Source organism: Dromiciops gliroides, chromosome 2 (assembly GCF_019393635.1).
Source record: "Dromiciops gliroides isolate mDroGli1 chromosome 2, mDroGli1.pri, whole genome shotgun sequence".
NCBI lineage: Eukaryota > Metazoa > Chordata > Mammalia > Microbiotheria > Microbiotheriidae > Dromiciops > Dromiciops gliroides.
In genome coordinates this window covers 262,462,803-262,484,868 of record NC_057862.1, presented here as the reverse complement: position 1 = coordinate 262,484,868, position 22,066 = coordinate 262,462,803, and the positions used below count along the sequence as shown (strand labels likewise).

General features: G+C 36.8%; 1 protein-coding gene across 1 annotated transcript in view; it reads right to left on the bottom strand.

Annotated features, from left to right (window-relative positions):
* The window catches only part of NIN (ninein), a 165,046-nt gene that overhangs the window by 95,436 nt on the left and 47,544 nt on the right, over positions 1 to 22,066 (bottom strand). The window contains 2 exon segments of the mRNA XM_043989230.1: positions 642 to 832; positions 4,647 to 4,686. Coding sequence (XP_043845165.1) covers positions 642 to 832; positions 4,647 to 4,686 — 231 coding nt within the window.

Genomic DNA, 22,066 nt, shown 5'->3' with positions numbered 1-22,066 from the left:
TACTTCTTTTGTGTAATCCACTCCCCTTTTAGTAAATTTTGTTCTTTCGCAGGACCATAAATTTGGAGCTGGAAGGGAACTTAGAAGTCATCTAATTCAAACCATTCATTTTATATGTAAAGAAACAGAGACGTTAAGTGATTTGCTCAAGGTCAGTGGCAGAATTTAGATTTGAACTGAATCTAGGTCCTCTGACTTCAAATCACTCCAGTGATCTTTTCAATGTGCTAAACCTTCTAATACAAAGGGCATTCTCCTCAGAGATAATAGAAGGAAAATTAGTATTATTTATATATTCCATTATCTGTTATCATGACATCAACCCTGAACAGGGTTCTTATTCTTTCTTTCTTCCTCCTCCTTTTCCCATATCTTCACCATCCCCCAAAATCCTCCCCACCCCCACCATCTTCCCACAGTACTTAGTACAGATCTCTGAATATTTCCTGCATACTTAATCTCTGAGTTTTACTTTCCTCCTCTGTAAAATGGAAATAATACTTGAAGGAGCTATCTCACAAGGTTGTGAAGAAAGCATCATAAACCATTGTGCCAGGAAAACATTCACAGACTAGCAAACTTAGAAAAGTAAGGTGCATGAAATCAAAATCCAATTTCCTGAATTGAACAATAATAATTACCTCCTTACTGGCATTTTTCAAGTCATACTGTTCACAGATAGAGATCAGCTTCTTTTTGTTCAAATGACTATCTTGAGTAATACCCAGATCTTCACAAACTTCATGCAGTTTGTCATCAATCCAGTCTTGAGTAGGAGAAGATCCTCTTTGTGAGGCATTTAAGTCATCGGGGTTCCAAAATCTTAACTGACCTGAAACAAAATGGTAAATTGCTTTCTGTTCTAATTAAAGGCTGAATTTATATAGGAAAATTCATCTCTCTAAATAACAACATGTTTCTTGGTAACAAATTATTTAATAAAACTCTACACAAATCACATGGAACGATTTTTTTTTTATCTTAAATGTACTAATTTTCCAAATGTCAGACATAGCTAAGTAATAAAAATAGCCCTGGAATCTGAATATTCAGCAATTAGAAGTCTTCTGTTATACTTTAAGCAAAATAATTAGAACTCTTTGGTGTAATCAAAAAAAAAGTAGATAAGAAGCAAGTTAAGAACTATTTTAAAAAATTTTTACTAACCCTTTCTCACCATTTATGTTTGTTAGATTGTCCTTCCAGTGACAGCTACTATCAGGGCTGTTTCTATAATGTCATGATCTACATATACCATGTCTTATGTTCAGGAATTAAACCATGTTAAAGTCCCAGTTAAGGTCATGTCCTATTTGAAGATTTAAAATACCACATTCATTCTCTGCTAAAATGTCATACTGCCTACTTAATAGTTCTACTGCATATTAGACATTCCATTTGGCATGGCATTATTCCTGGCACAGTTTATTATGTCCTTGAGAACTTTGACATTTAAAAAGTTTGAGAGACACAGTTTCTGGGTAATTTAATCATTTTATTAATGATGCCATCATGTTTATTAATAAAAGGATGACCATTTGGCCATCTCTCTTAGACCAAAGACCCCTCATAGTGGTGGGTTCACAGTTTATATGCTCTTGGAAGAGGTGTTCCTTGGACTGGCAATCAATTCTGATTGGTTAATAATTAATGAGAAAATGAATATTACAATGATAGGAAGGGCTATATTACAATGAGGGTCTTGGGATATGTGACTTGGATCACCCAAATCTTGGTCAAAGAAACTAATCAATTTCCATATCACTAGTCTGACAAAAGGGACAAAAAAAAATTTTTTTAAGGGAAGATGCGCATTTTCCCAGACCTATCCAAGCAAACACAATGAGCAAGAATGCACCTAATAGCCCAAACTTAGAATTTCTTTTACTGTCTGATTAGATCTTGGCCTGGGTAAGTCTTTGCCCAAGATTTTCCACACTGGTTGATTTCTGGATGAAGAAGCATGAAAGGAGGAAAACCTTGCTCTCAATACAATAATTAGTTATTTTAAAAAGAGAAATAATCATTTCTCTCAAAATGAACCCTGGAGTATCAAAAGCGGTACAGTTAACTTCTGCGTTAACATTTACTTCTAGGAATGCAGACTAGTGCTGTTATTTCTGATTTGGAGAACCAACAAAGAAGAGCAGTTTATTTAAATTTACTGTTAACCAAGGACAAGTTATAAAGTAGGCCATAAATGGGTCCCTGCTACTGAATTGTCCTATTATCTATTTGGCAACTGATGTTTAATTTATTCTAAGCTCTAGCCTAAAGTTGTCTCACTCTTTAGGATCTATGAAATATAACATATAATCACTGGTTTAGTCCCCTTCACAAAATCAATCTGAAAATATAAGGTAAGCAGAAATAATTAAATCCCAAATTTAAGGGATTACACCTTCACTTAATAGGTCAACAGATTTATAAAATACTATCTTTTGTGTTGTTAAAATGATGGTTATATAATGAGAAATATTAAATTTTTGAAAGTTATAAATAGCATTCTTTATATTTAGTCAGAAATGGACACCTCCTTTCACACTGGGTCTCTGATAGTACACAATGTTTAAGAAAAGCTCAGTGCAATATACTATTGGACTGGGAATCAGAAGAGACTAGTTCTAGTTCTGTCACTTAATGCCTTGAGAAAGTTACTTAACTTCCATGAGTCTTAGTTTTCTCTGCTGTAAAGTGGGTGGAAGTTGATTTTCTTTAGGTTTTATCCTGCTCTAAGGGTCCACAAATTCTATTAATGGAAATATTTTTGCCTTATGATATATCATTTACACTAGCTATCGTACCACTTTTTCTCCCTCAAGAATTATATTTTCAAAGAGTTGAAAAGGATGTTAGAGAACATTTGGTCCAACCTGTATCTAATAAACAACCCTCTCTACAATGTCCCCAAATAAACAGTCATCCAGCCTTTGCTTCAAGACTATTCTGTGAATCAGCCTTCTCCACATTTGCTTAATTCTTAATTGTTAAGTTTTTCCATTAAGTGACACAAAGTCTGTTTCTTTGAAACATCCACCCATGGCCTTTTGGCTTCAAGTAGAAAAATTCTAATCCTCCCTTCCGCATGATTGTGCTTGAAGATGGTTATCATATCTTCCCTAACTCTTCTCTTCTCCATCCCTAGCTCCTTCAACCAATCCTTGTATGACACAGCCTTGATAATCCTCATTTTTCTCCTCCATAGTTTTCAATGTTCTTTCTAAAATGGGTTAACCAGAACTGAACACAATATACTTAACATGATATGAACACAAAACATTGCCTTCCTCTTTATAGACACTATGCCTCTTATGCCTAAGACATTATTAGCTTTTTTGGCTGCCATACTGTGCTGCTGCCTTAAGACTTTCAGACCCTGAAAAGCTCCATATTTGTTTTTCAGCCAAATTGTCATGTAGCCACAGCTCCTTTATCTCATAACCATGAGGCTGATTTTTTTAACCTAAGTGCAGGATTTTACATTTATATTTATGTGAAAGGTAGCCCCTGAGCTGGGTCTGAAGAGAAACTAAGAAACAAGAGACAGTGAACTGCAGACATAGAGGATAGCCTATGTCTTAGAATTAGTTTGGCTGTAAAGGATGGACTAGAAAGGGAAACGACTAATTAAAAGACTTTGGCCATAGTTTAAACCAAAACTTCTTAAACTGTGGTTCATGACCCCATATGGGGTCACATAACTGAATATGGGGGTCATGATCAATTTGGCCTACTTTATATACCTGGGGTCACATAAAAATTTCTTGAGCAAAAAGGGGTTTGAAGTGGAAAAAGTTTAAGAAGCCCTGGTTTAAACAAGAAGTGATATGGGCCTAAACTAGAGTGATAGTTATATAAGGTATAAGCAAAAGATTTCTTATCTGATCAAATGCAAGAGAAGTTGTGGAAATAAAAATAAGATCTGACAACTTATGGGATGTGTAGGATGAAGGACTGTGGAGAGTCCAGGATGACACAAAGGTTGTAAATCTGAGTGACTAGAAGGATGTTAGTCTCCTTGACATCAACAAAAGAGTTGAAAAGAAAGGTGGATTTGGCATGAATGTAGACATTTCAGATTTTATCTATAGTGCATAAACTACTACAACTTCAATTATTCTTCCTTTGCATATGACTCCTAAATCTACACCTTCAAGTCTGACCTTTTATGAGGTCTAGCCCTTAATTTCTAATTGTCTAAGGATTAAGTTCACTTGGATATTCTAATGGTATTTATAATTCAGTTATATCCAAAAAAAGATGAACTTATTGATAAAAGACTTCAAAATGTATTTGGGAAAGTATGTAACTGGAAACCAGGAGTACTGCTGATACAAAATTTAGGCATATTTTACATTCAATTATTTTAAAACAATGTTAAAACAGGTTTATTTCCAACAATGCTACTTGCTTTCAAAGCAAGATATTTTCTCATTTGTGAAAAACCATAGAAAATTCCTTTACACAGAGAGACAAGCATATCCGATATAAATAGCTAGATCCAACCTCCTTCATGAGATATGAATAAATTCACACCTTTTGTCCAACAAGTACACAAGCACAGAATTTTGTTTTGTTTTGTTTTGGGTTATTCTTACAAATTCATTTGTGGAAGGTTCTGGTCAAAATAAATATTCTGCTCTTACCTTCAGCTTCATATTCTTCACTATGCTGAGTCTTGTGAAACTAAGAAAAATAAAAAGAGAATGAATAACATTGACTGATGGAATATAGATCTCTGAAGAACTGAAAATTACTATCACACAGCAAACAACAGAGAGATGCATGGTAGGTATGAACAGGATATAATACATAACCAATGATAATTTGGAAGAAGAACAAAAGTACAAAAGATGTCATCAAGGAATTTTATGATAGGAAGAAAAGATGAGCTGGTCATGTGCTAAGAGATGACAGGAGAGCAGTCAAAATTATTCCACTGGTACTCTCAGAATGTCAGGAAAAATTGGGCAGCCCCCTGTGTAGAAGTTAAACATTCAATTAACTTACTTTTTTATTTATATGACTTTTTTTAATCATATGTCATCAGACCTTGAATAAAAAAATTCTCAATACCTTGTATAAATCATTTAACCCTGAAGAAATCACAAACATATATTTGGCTTACTTTTTTCCTCCAGGCTGGGACTGAAACAATCATGAAGAATATGAAATCACAACATAGATACAACCTCTGTGACTATTTTAGCTATTGACACTTCATGAAAGCATTTTATAACAGGTAATTTTGAATTAATGAAATTGTAAAGCTTTTGAGTGAATGCATAATTGCAACTATGATATGAAGGGAAGTAGTCAACTAGGAAAAATCTTTATAGCAAATTAAAATAAAAAGCCATTCTCCAATAGTTAACAGATATGAATAAAAATTTCTCAAAGAATTATAAATTATTAATTATGTGAAGAATGCTCCAAATCACTAAATAATAAGAGGGATAAAAATAAATTAAAATCCCAAGGTTTCACCTCACACCTAGCAAATTAGCAATGATGACAAAAGATGACAATGGTTAGTGTTGGAGAGGTTATGGAAAGATAGGCAAACTAATGCATTGTTGGTGGAGCTGTCAATTGGTAGAACCATTATGAAAAATAAATTTGGAATAATGCAAATAAAGTGATTAAATGCCAATTCTCTTTGACCCAGAAGTTATAAAGTTGGGTAATAAATCTCAAAAGGGGATCAATGACAGAAGCCCCCTCCCTCCATATACTAAAATATTTGTAGCAGAGTTCTTTGGGTTAACAAAGACCTAGAAACTGATTAGTTGCCCATCAAATGGGGAATGACTAACCACACCGAGGTACATGAATGTAATGTAATATAAACTGATGAATGTGGAGAAACATGGGAAGACTTATGAATTGATGCAAAATAAACAGGACCAGGAATACAACATACACAATGATACGGTTATTTAAAAGTGCTGTATTCAATATGCCAGCAAATTTGGAAAACACAACAGTGGCTACTGGATTGGAAAAGATCAGTTTATGTCCTAATCCTAAAAAAATGCAATGCCAAGGAATGCTCATGTTACCTAATAATTGCACTCATTTTATAAGCCAGCAAGGTTCTGCTAATGATTCTACAAGCTAGGCTTCAGCAATATCTGAACCAAGAATTTCCAGAAGAGCAGGCTGATTTTTGAAGAGGCAGAGGAACTAGAGACCAAATTGTCAATATTTGCTGGATTATGGAGAAAACAAGGGAGTTCCAGGAAAAAAAATCTACTTTTTCTTTATTGACTACAATAAAGCCCTTGACTGTATGGATCACAACAAAATGTGGAAAGTCCTCAAAGAGATGGGAGTACCAAATCATCTTACTTGTCTCCTAAGGAACCTGTATGTGGGTCAAGAAGTAACAGTTAAAACCAAACATGGAACAACTGATTGGTTTAAAATTAGAAAAACAAGGCTGTATATTATTACCTTATTTATTTAACTTATAGGCAGAATACATCATGCAAAATGCCAGGCTGGTTGAATCAAAAGCCAGAAATAAGGTTGTTAAAATTTGTTTTTACATGTAATTTGGAAAATAAAATTCTAAACAAAAAAAAAAGAAATTAAATCAGACTATTCAGTGGACGGTCAAATACTAAAGCTGAAGCTGAAGTTAAAATACTTTGGCCACTTAATAAGAAGTGGGACTCTTTGGAAAAGACCCTGATGCTGGAAAAGATTCAAGGCAAAAGGAAAAGGGTATGGCAGAGGATGAGATAGTTGGATAGCATCATGGAAACAATGAACATGAATTTGGACAGACTTGAGAGACAGTATAGGATAGAAGGACCTAACATGCTGCAGTTCAAGGGGTCACAAAGAGTCAGACATGATTCAACAACAACAATAACAACAAAACATAACAATATAAATGGGACAAATAATAACAAAACAATCAAAAACAAATGCTATGAAGTTATAAGGATCAAGCTTGCCTTACCCCCTACACACACACACATATGAGAAGACTCCTTTGCAGATATAGATATTGCATAGAACATCAGATTTTTGTGATGTTATTTAGTTTTGAAGAAGTTTCTTTTTCCTTTCTGATTTCTAGGGGTAGAAGGAAGAATATTGAGAGCAAGAATTTTTTTGTTTGTTTTGGCCTTTCCTTGTACCTCCAGTTCTTATCACAGTTCCTGGAACATTATAAGTACTTAATAAATAATTGTTGACTGAATGATTGTTTAAAAAAAAGAATCTCCTCTAGTAGAATGTACACTACTTGAAGGTAGGGACTGGTTTTGCCTCTCTTTATATCCTTAGAAATTAGCTCAGTCCCTGGAACAAGTAAGTGCTTTATAAATGATTGTCAACTGATTGTTGCACAGACTATGCTTGCTGTTACTTTTGTTAATATGAATATATGGATAACCTGGATTTGATGGAGGTGCCTTATTATCCAAAAGTATTTTTTATGAAACCCTGGGTTAATATAAGCAAATTGTCCTTCAACTGAACTCCAAACTGAACCCAGATAGCTAGGAGATAAAAGTCCCCACCGGGTGACTTCTTTCCTCAGGATAGTAAGTCCCTATCTTAAGGGGACATCTGAGCATCTTCATCCTTGCCAAACTCCTTTTTGAAATCCTATAATCTTAACATGGTGCTTCTATATTTCCTCCACACTTGTTAGAACTGAAATTGTTAAAACTGCTTTGCATTACACCCATTCTTGTTATAGTATTTGCTTTTGGGTTGATTTGTATCATGCTAATGAAACTGACAACACCCTGTAACCAGTGGACAAAAAAAACCTTATATATCCTCAGAAAGGGGGAGTCTCGGAGCTCCCTTCTTAGCAAGGGGTCTCCACATGATCATGTTTCTTTTGTCTTGGGACAAATAAACTGGTACTATGTTTTTCCTGTCTGTCTCTGATCTGTTTTTTTGGACATGTTCTCTGATCTGTGTTTTTTTTTTTTGGTAGGAGGACAGGTTTGGAAACAAATTGTAAGAGATATTAAAAATTAATTTTTCTGATCAGTTAATTTTTTGTAGGAAACAGGCAAATAAAAACTATATTTAATTTTAAACACTTTGTAAAAGTGATTGAATTTAGCAATGAGAGAAAAGACTCTATTTGGACTCTTCTCAGAGCCCTAAAGACAGAAAGTGAGTCTAGTTTCAAGACCCACAATTTTGTTGCCCCAGCTTCCCAGCAGGAGGCTACCTGGCACACAAGGCTCTGAGGAGCCAAGGCCCTGGAATGGGGCCTGCACTTTGTGGGAGCTGAGCTAAGCTGAGAGTTCACCTTGAGGTGCCCAAGGTGATTACCACATGACCCCAATGTTCAAACCCCGACTTAAGTTTTGTTTCTTGACAAGTTATGTAAGGTTACATATGTTAACACAGCACTGTTCTAGTGAAGAATGAGAATATTCTTGCCCATAATAAGGTTAAAGCCTAGTGATGCAATCTGATTGGTCAACTGGTACAATCTGATTGGTCCTTACAGTTACCATATATGCTGTGATTGGTTGTTTTTGTAATGCTGTAAAGTATAAACAACTAGATGTTTCTTCTGAAGCTATGGTAGCTGCAAGTTTAGCTCCTTGGTCTTTTCTCTAACATTTATATCCACATTATCTAGAACCCCATTTTATGGAAATGGAATCAGCATAAAATGCATTCAAATGACCAATTACAGGATTAAAATATATAGCTGCACTCAATTTATAATCTGGGGAAATTGTTCTCATTTCCTTATGATCACTTTTTTTTTGGTGGTAGCTATACATTTGACATTGCCTTATTGGGGAAGTATACATTAATAGAACCTGATTTTCCATCCTAAGACTAATTCTTGGTACAGGCTTAAACCATATTGGTACACGCTCTCTCTCTCTCTCTCTCTCTCTCTCACACACACACACACACACACACACACACAAATGTGTATTATGTCTATATGTAATGACTATGTCGCCATAGTCTTCAGCAAGAATCTATTCTATTAATAACATGGAAGACAAGCACCACATAATTGTTAGTGATCAAACATTTGTCATTCAATAGTGTTTGGGGAGATAGGGTAAAGATTCAATTCAGTCACAGCTTAATTATATTTTCATCTTTTTCTGCCTGAAACCAATAGTTCCAATGGGGAGATGGGAGTAGGGAGAGGGAAAGGAAGATTGGTTACTTCGCTTGATTACCAAGAAGTGATGATGGCTTACCTAAGATCAAGGAATCATGAGGTAGAGGGAGAGGATTCCAGGCATTGGAATAGAGGACAGACATTGAAAATGCATAGAGTCAGGAGGAATGTCTTAGTAAGGAACAACTTCAAGGAGGCCTGTGTCATTGAATCAGAGAGTACACAGAAAGGATAAAATGTAAGAAGAATGGTAAGCTGTGAAGGCACCAGGTTACAAAGGACTTCAGAAAACCAAACTTGAAGACTGTATATTTGGGGCAGCTAGGTGGCGCAGTGGATAGAGCACCAGCCCTGGAATCAGGAGTACCTGAGTTCAAATCTGGCCTCAGACACTTAACACTTACTAGCTGTGTGACCCTGGGCAAGTCACTTAACCCCAATTGCCTCACTAAAAAAAAAAAAAGTGTATATTTGATCAGAGGTAATACAGAACCACTGGCATTTACTGATTAGGGGGAGGGGGTAAGACTTGTGCTTTAAGGTGATCACTTTCATAACTGAGTGAGGATGGACTGGAATAGGGAGAGAGATGAAACAAGGAAACCTATCAGAAGCTTATTGCAAAAGTCCAGGTGTGGAATGAAGGCCTGCGGCAGAGTGGTGGCAATGACTAAGGAAAAAAGAGGATGTATACAAGAGATGTTTGAAAGGTAGAATCAACAGGATCTGGCAACAGGTTGGATATGGGAGGTGAGGGAGAGTGAAGAGTTGAGAAAGATAACCTAGATGAGAGAAATAAAGTCTCCCCCCAGAAAAGTGCTGTTATCTCAGAAAACAAGATATAAGAAAGGAGGATTACAGAAAGGGGCCTCAAGGCTAAAAGCCAGTATTGCAGGTACCTAAAAGTAGCTATAGAAGGGAACTTCAAGTCTAGCTAGTCCAAGTGTGACAAAGGTTAAAGCTAGCTTATACTGCGCTGGCTTAATTAGCTTATGCATATTAATTGCCAACACCCCAAAGGTGGAGACTGCCGCCATTTTCAAACATGTGATGCATATAATGGGAGGGGGGACATGTTAAGGGGAAATATGTAGAGGCATTCTATGTATAACACTTAGTCCTCAATCAATGAGGCAAAGAGGAGAGGGACCTTTGCGATAGGATTAGGGATTAAAAAGTAGTTTGCTGTGGCAAAGGCCACCACTATTCTTTATGGTGTGTGCCCATTCTTGCAAGAATGTAATAAAGTCTTCATATCGTCACCAAAAGTCCAGTATTTTCATTTCTGACATGAGATATCACCACTCAGCTGCCATAAAGATTCTCCTGGGGGCAGCTAGGTGGCATAGTGGATAAAGCATTGTCTCTGGATTCAGGAGGACCTGAGTTCAAATCCAGCCTCAGACACTTGACACTTAGTAGCTGTGTGACCCTGAGCAAGTCACTTAACCCTCATTGCCCCCCCCCCACCCAAAAAAAGATTCTCCTAAAGTACTGGACTGACCTAAATTCAACCCCACTCCTATATTTGATAAACTCTAGTGTCTCCTTATTAGCTCTAGAATGAATTTTTTTTTCATCTTCATCTCATGCTTTTTCAATTTATATTTTATTAAAGTTTTATATAAACTATATTAGTATAGAAGTACACATACAGTTTAATCTATTAAGTCATTAATAGCTCAAAACTTCACTAAGAATTTGGGGGTATCCTATATATAATTTATAAATATGTTAAATATATACATATTGGGGGAGTGTGCTCATAAGTTCCTTCAGATAGAGAAAAGGCCCGAAATATGGTCAGTTTTTAAAGACAAATAATTTCTAGATTTGATCTGCTGCTCCTACTCCTACAATAAGTAAAAGGGGAGTTCAAAGTAGTAACTCTTTTATAGCCACTATTGTGAGTGCCAGTCATTATAATGAAATAGAGTACACCTATATACACATACACAAACAAATAATTCCTAATTAGGTCAGGGACTGGCAGTCATGAACTACCTCCCACTCCCCCTCCCCCCTCAGCTGCTACAGGTGGCAAGTCTCTTTGCTCAGAGCTTCTTTATTATTATGCTAAGTATAGTCCACAACAGTTTCTTTGTGAGCAGAGAGAGGTAAAAGGGTCTGAGGTCAAGCAGCCTGAAAAGGTCACCCATAGAAGCCAGCCATAGCTTTTCAGAGAGACTGCAATTCTCTCCCGACTTGAATCTCTATGTCATGTTAAACAGCTGTTTAGCCAGCTGGGATGGTTCTACAGCTGGATGGGGGCGGATCATGCACAGGAGGGGGCCTCCAAAAAGAGAGAAAGATTTTGAGATTGGAATACACTATTTGAATAGATCTATACCGTGAAACAGAAGAGCAGATGTCCAGGGCATTAATAATTCTGGGAATCCAGCTTGGAAACTATGTTAACATCTGCAGCCTGTGCCATGCACTTTCCATAGCCTCATTCTATACAAATTTAGCAACCTATCCCGCCTTACCATCTGCTTCAGCCTGCCAGACTTTTGTGTTCATTCAGAATATGTTGCTAATTAAAATCAGCACTGGGCATAGCCAAGGGCTATTCCCTAAGTCATTGAGATGATTGATACTTAGCACTACTGCTTCAATCATAATTTTTTAAGGAGAATGAGAAAGTACAAAGAAGGCATTTCTAAGGAGACAATCTTGCATATTTGGGAAAGAAAAAAACATTTACTGATGTAAGAAATCAGAAAAAGATCCCCTAAAAAGGACCATTTTCTCATTTCTTACAACGTCTTTTTTCTTCAAGGCAGTGCAGTAGAGACAAAATGTGGACCTGGGTTCAAATTCTCCTTCAAACATTGGTTTTAAATGCCACCTAAGACAGTCAGCTGGTTGATCAGGGCAAATTGCTTAACTTTTTGGTGCCTTGGTTTCAAGATTTATAAAATAGGAGAAATAATATTTGCACTCTTTATTGCACAGAATTGCTGGGAAGAAAACACTCTGTGAACCTTAAAGTGCTACATAAATGAAAATTATTTAAAATTACATAAGATTTAGGGTTTTTTTTTAATTCAAAAGAAAAAAATTTGACAAGATCAATATTTACAAACAGAATTTTATCAGACATTTAAATTTCATAAGAAATCCTTTAATGGATATTTTATTTTTAAATACTTATCATGTCAGACATAGCACAATGTGTCCATCAGATTTGCCAAGTGATCTATTACTCTCTCCCTGAGAACACAATATACTTTGAAAGGCTAAGTTCATCTTCACTACCATCTTTAATAGCAATCTAAAATTAAATGTCTCACAGCTCAAGAACCTACCCTTATCATTGGAACCATAAGACAAGCTGTTCAGTTGCAGGTCTACCATTAATGGAATAAAGATCTTGTATTTTTGTCCATAAAAGTAAATTATATCAATGAACAATGGGGCAGCTAGGTGGCACAGTGGATAAAGCACCAGTCCTGGATTCAGGAGGACCTGAGTTCAAATCCAACCTCAGACACTTGACACTTACTAGCTATGTGACCCTTGGCAAGTCACTTAACCTTCACTGCCCTGCAAAAAACCAAAAACAAACAAACAAAAAATGAACAACATTTGATTTTTTAAAATCTCTCATCCTTCTCACTTGTATGAAAATTGAGAGTGACATTTAAGTTATTGTTCTACTGCCAATACAGCTTTGAGGTATCACCAGTTTGGGAGAAGTGCAGTAAAATTTTTTTTAAATAAAATAAAATAAAAAGACTCAAAACCTGAAGACTCTCATCCACCTAGGACTGATGATTTTTTTTCTGGTTAATTGAATATATTTCTACTTTAGTAGCAAAATATAGTTAACTAAGGCTGTGACCACTTCATCTGTCACCTGGCATGTATTAATGGAAATGTTAACTGCTCAACAGGACTTCTTAAAGCTTACACTTTGCTGCAATGGTCTATATATTTATTACTTTCTGGATGCTCAACAATTTATTGTTTCTCTTTTTGACTCGGGAAATCCGTCAAAGAGAAATAATTACTGAACCCAAGAACACCTAAATAGCAGAACAGGATTGACAAGGCAAGTGAAACTAGCCAAAATTTGCTGTTGAAGTATGTCATATTTTGAATTAATTACAAAAAGCTCAGTGATTCCTTAGCTACATTTGCTAATTTAAGTGATTTTTGAAGAATTTGTATTTGAACTATTCCATTAAAATTATAAAAGAGGGGTAGCTAGGTGGCACAGTGGATAGAGCACCAGCCCTTGAGTCAGGAGGACCTGAGTTCAAATCCGGCCTCAGACACTTGACACTTACTAGTTGTGTGACCCTGGGCAAGTCACTTAACCCCAACTGCCTCACCAAAAAAAATTATAAAAGAAATACCGGAGGAAATGGCAATGTGCTAGGACATAGAATAACCCAGATCTTCTACCAACACCCCAGTAGGGCTTAGAAATTAACCATTCTAAAAAGAAATAAAACCGAACACCTGTAGATTCCCTCACCCACCTCAAAGGGACCTGGGAGTCTTAAGACATCTCTGGAATATCCAAATCTGGGTACACGGAAAGCTGAGGGAAGGCAGTTTTTTTGGCACTAAATGTTAAGTCCAGTGTCCCTGAAGCTGGTAAACACAGCCCATGGCCATAGGAGACAAATTTGAGAGAACAATATGGGGTACTTCAGACAGAATGAGAGTACAGGAGTCCAGCTCCAGCAAGCAGCCTCCAAGTACTTCAGGTGAGGTCTTGAATGGCACTGGAGCCAGAAGACAACTGCAGAGAAAAGTCCTCAGCAATATTCAGCCAGACCAGTCCAGTAAGTAACCCTGCAGCAAGACCCTCCATAAAAGTCGATCCTCAACCTGGAAGCAAAAGGATAGGATCCCAGGCAGATCTTAGGACATAAGGATACTCCACAGACACAGCCCAGCAGCAGAGGAGCCTTGGATTAACTTGAAGGAGGAGGCCTATTATAGCCCACCACACTCAAGACTTGGTAGACTTTAACTAAGTTATGGAGAATGATCAAAGCATAGGCTCGCCAATCTTGATACTAAGGCATACAAGATGAGCAAACCAAGGAAAACTCAGAATACCATTGGGAAATACCTTGGGGGAGGGTAATGACCACCCAATTCAATTCAATAGACATTTTAAAGCACCTACTATATGCCAGGCACTGTGTTAGGTATTGGGGATACAAATAATAAAAAGAAAAACAGTCCCTGCCTTCTAGAAGCTTGCAACAATAATATACAAGAAGATAAAAGCATCACAGGAAAAAAAACATCTTGGCTACAGTGACTGCAAGACTAACTGAAAGAAATTAAACAAAAGGCACAGAATGGAAAAGCAATGGAGAAAATAATGGCAAGGAAAACTAATACCTTAGAAATGATGCTAGAAAACTTTAGCCAAGAAATGAATGCCCTGAAAATCAGAATGGGTTAAACAGAAAACTATGACTCAATAAGACAACAAGAAATATTTTTAAAAGATTGGGGAAATCAAAAAAAATTAAAGAAATGTTAAATAAAAAACAAGGACTTGGGAAAATAGAAGAGATAAATAAAATAGAAATAATTTAAGAACTACTGATTATCTAAAAGTTATGATTTAAAAAGTTAAAATACTATATTCCCAGAACTCTTAGTGAAAATAAAAAGAATAAAAATAATCCACAGAGAAACTCCTAGAAAAAGTAGCACTAAAATGAGAACTCTCAAGAACATCATAGCCAAAATGCAAAGCTTCCAAGTCAAAGAAGAAAAAAATACTACAAGCAATCAAAAATGAGTTAGAAGACATGAAGCTAAAATAAAAAGCACAAAAAACCTTATCAGGTGCCATATTGAAAAACAGTAGAGCTGAGAATAAGATATTCCAAAAGGTAAGAAATAAAGGTTTAAAACCAAGGATAACCTAACCAGTCAAACTAAATTTAACCCTAAAGGGTGGGGAATGCACCCTATAAAGAACAGAAGATTTCTAAGCAATCCTGATGAAAATTTTGGAACTGAATAATGTTTTGAAATAGAAACAGAGGCCAAGCAAAGCATCAAAAGGTACACATATTTGTTAAAGTGAAAGGGAATATGTGGGGAAAAAAAGAAAGGGAATATGTGAAGATGAATTGTTTGCTTGTTAATGGGAGATAAGAAATAAATGTCTTTTCAGAATTCTAATATCTTAAAGAGTCAAAGAGAAAGGTAAAAATGACAGAGAATCTTTAGGTGGTTTTGTTCTGTTTTAATGGTCTTAGGAGAAAACAAAAATGAGGGGCAAGGGGAAGGGGGAGGAAGAAAGGGATGGAAATCACTATCACGTAACAAAGACACACAAGATGAAGAGCATTCAGAAATGGAGAAAAGGGTGGGGGAACAGCCATTCAATGAACTTCTTTTTCATCTGAAACTAAAAAAGAAAGATTGAACCTAACAACATCCTTACATATAGAGGTTTTGATATAGAAATATGTTAAACATAAAAGGAAAATAAAAGAGTCAGGGACAAGAGAAGGGTGGAGGGGGATCTTATAGGAAGAGTAGGATGGCTGAGGCAATAGTCATAATCAAAACAAATTTGAATATTGGAGAGAGGAACGTGAAGGAGGGATAATAGAAAAAATAAAAAACATGGAATCCTGGGTGAAGTAATGGGAACTGAAGAGCTGTAAGGAAGAAAAAACTAGATGTTTCAATTTTAAGATAACGAGTGTAAGACAGAGAAGGGATTAAGGCAGCTAGGTGGCTCAGTGGCTAGAGTGTCAGGCCTGGAGTCAAGAAGATTAATATTCCTGAGTTCAAATCTGGCCTCAGATACTTCCTAGCTGTGTGACCCTGAGCAAGTCATTTAACCCTGTCTGCCCTAGTTTCCTCACCTGTAAAATGAGCTAGAGAAGGAAATGGCAAAGCACTCTCATCTCTTTGTTAAAAATAAATAAAAACTACAAATGGGGTCACAAAGAATCATTTATGACTGAAAAAATGACTGGAAAACAACAAGAAGGGACTAAAGAGAAAAAAAACTACAAGAAAATAGGATGGAGACAAATACACAAATAATAATCATAAATGTAAATGAGATGTACTCATAAAATGGAAGAGAGGATGGGAATAAGTATTTATATAGAGAGCCAGGCATTGTCCTGTAAAGTGTTTAATTTATAAATATCTCATTCCATCCTCACAATAATGCTGCAGGACGGAGGCAGCTAGGTGGTGCAGTGGAATAAGCACCGGCCCTGGATTCAGGAGGACCTGAGTTCAAATCCGGCCTCAGACACTTGACACTAGCTAATGTGACCCTGGGCAAGTCATTTAACCCTCATTTCCCTGCAAACAAACAAACAAACAAACAAAAGAATAATGCTGCAGGATAGGTGCTACTGTTATTCTCATTTTACAGTTGAGAAAACTAAGGCAAATAGAGGTTAAATGACTTGCTCAGGGCCACACAGGCAGAAAGTAAGGCAAGATTTGAATGTAGGTGTTCCTGACTCCAAGTCCAGTGCCATATCTACCGTATCACCATTATAAACCAGAATCTGATAATATATTATTTTAAACAAACACTTAAAACCCAAAGATTCACAGAACATTAAATTGAAGAGCTAGAGTAAAATGCATTATATTTCAATTAAACTTTAAAAAAAAATAGGAGCAGCAATTGTGATTTCTGATAAGGCAATAGTGAATATATACATGAAAAAGAGATAGAGAAACTACATCATGTATAAAGGTACTATAGATAATAAAACAATATCAGCACTTAATTTTTATGCACTTGGGGGCAACTAGGTGATACAGTGGATAAAGCACTGGCCCTGGATTCAAGAGGACCTGAGTTCAAATACAGCCTCAGACACTTGACACTTACTAGCTGTGTGACCCTGGGCAAGTCACTTAACCCTCATTGCCCCACAAAAAAAAAATCTTTAATTTAAATTTAAAAATAATAATTTATATGCACTTAATGGTATAACATTTAAATATTTGTAAGAAAAGTTAATTGAAGGAGAAATAGATAGTAAATTTATAGGAATAAAGGACCTAACCCTAAACCTAGGAAAATCTAACCAAAAGATAAACAAGAAAGAAGTTAATAACCTGAATAGAAGTTCAGAAAGTTTAGAGATGATAATTTAAATCAGAAAAGAGGATTTCAGAGTTCATTAACGTGGATGTAGGGCACTCTGGGGGTGATGGCAAGATTCAGGGTATGATATTGTGTGTGGCTGTAGGTCATATGAAATTTATAAGTTAAAGTACTAGGATAGTATCAACATGTACAATGAAGTTCCTTAACAGAAAAGCAGGAATTATGGAAGAAAGAATGATTGTGAACCAGGTACTGAACTAATTGAGGAGGGAAGTAAAATGTTCTGGAGGTCTGTAGACAACAGTTACTAGAATTTTGATTGGCAGGTAGATATGAATTGAGTGAACCACAAAGGAAGATTGGTTACTGAGTAATACTGATAGAGGGAGAGCCTGGAAATTGTCCCTTCATTCTGTAAGAGGACCATGACATGAGGAGGTGATGTCATGATTTGCAGTGAATTGGATTTTTAAGTGAGGGGGTGCTGTGCAAAGTCACCAGCCTCACTCTCTCCTCCAGAGGCATCTGGGTCCAGTGGTAAGATGTACATCAGGACAACTGGATAAGGTCCCAGATGTTTGAGTCAATCAGGGTTAAATGACTTGTCCAGGGTCACACAATTAGTAAGTGTCAAATGTCTGAGGCCAGATTTGAATTTGAGTCCTCCTGACTCCAGGGCCACTGTCTGCCCCAGACCTGGAAGTAGCAATAAGGAGTAAGCAGGAGTCCAATTCTCACACCTTGGCCAGTAAATTAGGGGCAACGAGTCATTAGCATAGCCATTGATGGAAAGGGTAGTCAGAGAGACTGTGTCATCAGGAGAGTGCCAGCTCCCTATGAGAGCCAGAAGATGAAAGGATTTGGAAAAGACAATATTTAAGATGAAAACAAGTTTGTTGCCTATGAATCAGACATTCCAGAAGGCCAAAAGGGTCAAATGACTTGACCAGGGTCACATAGCTAGTAAATGTCTGAGGCTGGATTTGAACTCATGAAGACGAGTCTTCCTGACTCCAGGCCTAGCACTATCTACTGCACCACTTAGCTGCCCTCAGTAAATGTTTGTAATGTAAAAACAAAACACACCCATAAAAATGAAAGTGTAAAAATGAATGAAATAACAATTTATACAATAATATCAATAATGTAAAAAGAATAACTTTTTATAAAACCAACTTTAAAAGACTTAAGATGTCTGATCAATGTGAAATATCTCCTTGGAAAAACAGCTGACCTAGAAGATAAATCTAGAAGAGATAATTTGAAAATCATTGGACTACCTGAAAACCATGACCAAAACAAGAGCTTAGACACCATGCTCCAAGAGATTGTGAGGGAAAATTGCCCTGATATTCTAGAAGCAGAAGACAAAATAGAAATTGAAAGAATCCATTGATTACCTCCTGAAAGAGATCCCAAAAGGAAAACCTCCAGGAATATTATAGCAAAATTCCAGAACTCCCAGGTCAAGGAGAAAATATTGCAAGCAGCTAGAAAAAAGGAATTCAAATACTGTGGAGCTCCAATAAGGATAAAACAAGTTCTAGCAGCTTCTACATTAAAGGACCGAAGGTCATGGAATATAATATTCCAGAGGGCAAAGGAACTGGGACTACAGCCAAAAATCACGTACCCAGCAAAACTAATCATCATCTTTCAGAGGAAAAAATGGGATTTCAATGAAAAAGAGTTATTTCAGGCATTTGTGATGAAAAGACCTGAACTGAATAGAAATTTTGACTTTCAAATACAAGACCCTGGAGAAGCATAAAAAGGTAAACAGGAAAAAGACTTCATGAGAGATATTAAAAGATCAAACTGTTTACATTCCTACATGGGAAAATAATACTTCGAACTCATAAGAACTATCTCAGTAAGGAATTCACAGAAGACACAGGTCTGAACTGAATATGAAGGGATGATATCTGTAAAGCATTTATGTTTTGTTCTTTGTGGGGCAGACAGGGTGGGGTGTCTTATGTCTGGGGCCGGATTTGGGCTTCGGGCCTCCTGGGTCCAGGGCTGGTGCTTTGTCCACTGTGCCATCTAACTAACCCATGATGACATCTTTAAAATACTGTTGAGGTGTAGGAGAAATAGACTGGGGGAGGGGGAAGGGGAGAGATGGTCTGGGGAGAGGTAGTTCATATGAAGGAAACAAGAAAAAAGCTTATGGAGGGGAGGGGAAGAGGGTGAAGGAGTTGGGGAGTGAGTGAACCTTAATATCATCAGAATTGGCTCAAAGAAGGACTAACATACATACTCAAGTAGGTATAGTAATATATATTTTGCCCTGAGGGAGGGGAGGGAGATAAGGAGGAGTGGAGAAGAAGGGGAGATTGGGGGAGAGAGCAGTGAAAAGCAAAACACTTTCAAGGAAGGTGAAGATGTTCTGCATTACTGCACAAGTATGACATATTGAATTGCTTGATCTCGTAGGGAGGTTTGAGGAGGGAGGGAAGAAAAATTTAGAACACAGAATTAGCTCAAAGACCTTAATCTCATCAGAGTGGGCTCAAGGAGGGAATATCATTCATACCCAATTGGGAGGAGTAATCTATTTAACCCTACAGGAAAGTAGGAGGGGAAGAGGATAAGGAAGGAAGGGTGAAAAAAGGGAGTGCAGAACCGGGGAGAGGATAGTCAGAAGTAAAACACTTTTGAGGAGGAATAGGTAAAAAGAAGATAGAAAACAGAGTAAATATCATGGGAAGGGAATAGGATGGAGGAAAATAGTTATGATGATTGATTATAATGGCAAAATGTATGGTACCTACTTTGCTGGTGTGGTAAAAATTATTTGTGGTAAAGATATAGAGAATCAGGGGTGGCTAGATGGCGCAGTGGATAAAGCACCGGCACTGGATTCAGGAGTACCTGAGTTCAAATCTGGCCTCAGACACTTGACACTTACTAGCTGTGTGACCCTGGGCAAGTCAATTAACCCCCATCACCTGGCAAAAAACAAACAAAAAAAACCAAAGATATAGAGAATCCAGCTTATTGGAAGTTTTAGCTGAATCATTTGAGAGATTGCACATGCTACTGAAGTGGCTTTTGAAGGACCTCCTTTTTTGGGGAGGAGAATACGAGGAACTTCCGGTATACAGACTTAAAAGTAAGGGCAGGAACAGAAGTTGGCATTCTCTAGCTTAGCCATGGCAGCGTGCGCAGGCAAGAGGACTTCAGAAATACATGGTTGGTGTTCGGCTTTGGGTGTGCTGGTTCTCAGCCTGGCGGGCAGTTTGGGATTTGGTGAGTTTTATAAAGGAAAACAGACTAAGTTTAGATCTAAGGTCATTCATCTCTTCTGAGGGAAAACCACTTCTTCCCCGGAAGTTCTATCACCAGGTATGTCTCTCTATTCATAGAAAAGGTCATTTTGGCACACAAGGCATTGTGGACTCTATCAAGAGAACCTGGATAGTACCAGGTGTGACTAACACAGCATCTTGAATCTGCTCAAGCCGCTCTACATGTCAATCATATAATCAGCATGCTTTTAAGGACAAAGCTTATGGAAGACGTCCTCTAGCATATACACCCTAGGACATTATAAATTTTGCCTTGTTATAGTTGATCAGCTCACATAGAGGAATCTAGGCTTTTCTCTCTCTCTCTTTACAAAATTCTTATTCTCCTTAATAAATGCTTAAAAGTCTAACTCTTACTAAAGCTTGTAATTTATTGGCAACCACTCATTAGATATTTTAGACAGTATAGCTAGAATTTTAGCCTTTACACTGGGCTATTATGAAGAAAATTCTCTGTCAAGCTTAAGGTACTATATACAGGTTATGATGAACAGGATACTATCAGAAAAACCTGGAAAGATATACATGAACTGAAGCAGAGTGAAATGTACTGTATACAAAATAACAGCAATAGTATAAGAGGATCTGCTGGGAAGTATGTGGTTATTTTCAGCAAGGCAATGATCCAATATAACCCTGAAGGACTTATGAAAATTGCAACCCATCTACAGAGAACTGATAGTATCTGAAAACAGATGGAAACACATTTTTTTTTCTTCTTTGACAATTCCTTAATCTGAAGTTTGGGGTTTTTTTTACTGTTTTCTCTCACAACCTAGCTAATGTGGGAATGTTTTCCATAACTACTCATATATAACTTATTTTGGTTTGGTTTGTTTTTTTGTTTTGTTTTTGCAGGGCAATGGTGTTTAAGTGACTTGCCCAGGGTCACAGAGCTAGTAAGTGTCTGACGCTGGGTTTGAACTCTGGTCCTCCTGAATCCAAGGCTAGTGCCTTATCCACTGAGCCACCTAGCTGCCCCTATAACTTATTTTGAATTGCTTGAGTTCTTGTGAGTGGGGGGTGGGAATGGAGAGAGAAAGAGAAGTTGGAACACAAAGTTTTTAAAAATTTATGTTAAAATTTGTTGGAAATATTTTGGAAAATAAAATTCTATTTAAAAGGAAAAAAAAATTTTTAAAAAAAGAACTATCCAAAAGAGGAAAAAGTAGTTTTTCACTCATTACTGGTGGTTAGGCAGAGGCTATATGACCAGTTATTGGGCATGTCATAGTACAGATCCTTTTCAGATATGCGTTGGACTGTCACTGAGATAGATATATTTCAACTCTGTATTTTTGTATGACTGTATATTTAACCAGAATCACACACACACACGCACACATGCAGATATGCACACAACCAAAAAAATGTCATTTACCTGACACTGGATCAAGGATCTTGAGGTTACCACTCACTTTATATTCATATACTAACATTCACAGTCCTACTGATGACTGTAGATAGATAGGAGTTATGGAGAGAAGGGACTTAAAGGTATATAGGAACAGTTAAGAGTTAATATCCAGCAGAAGC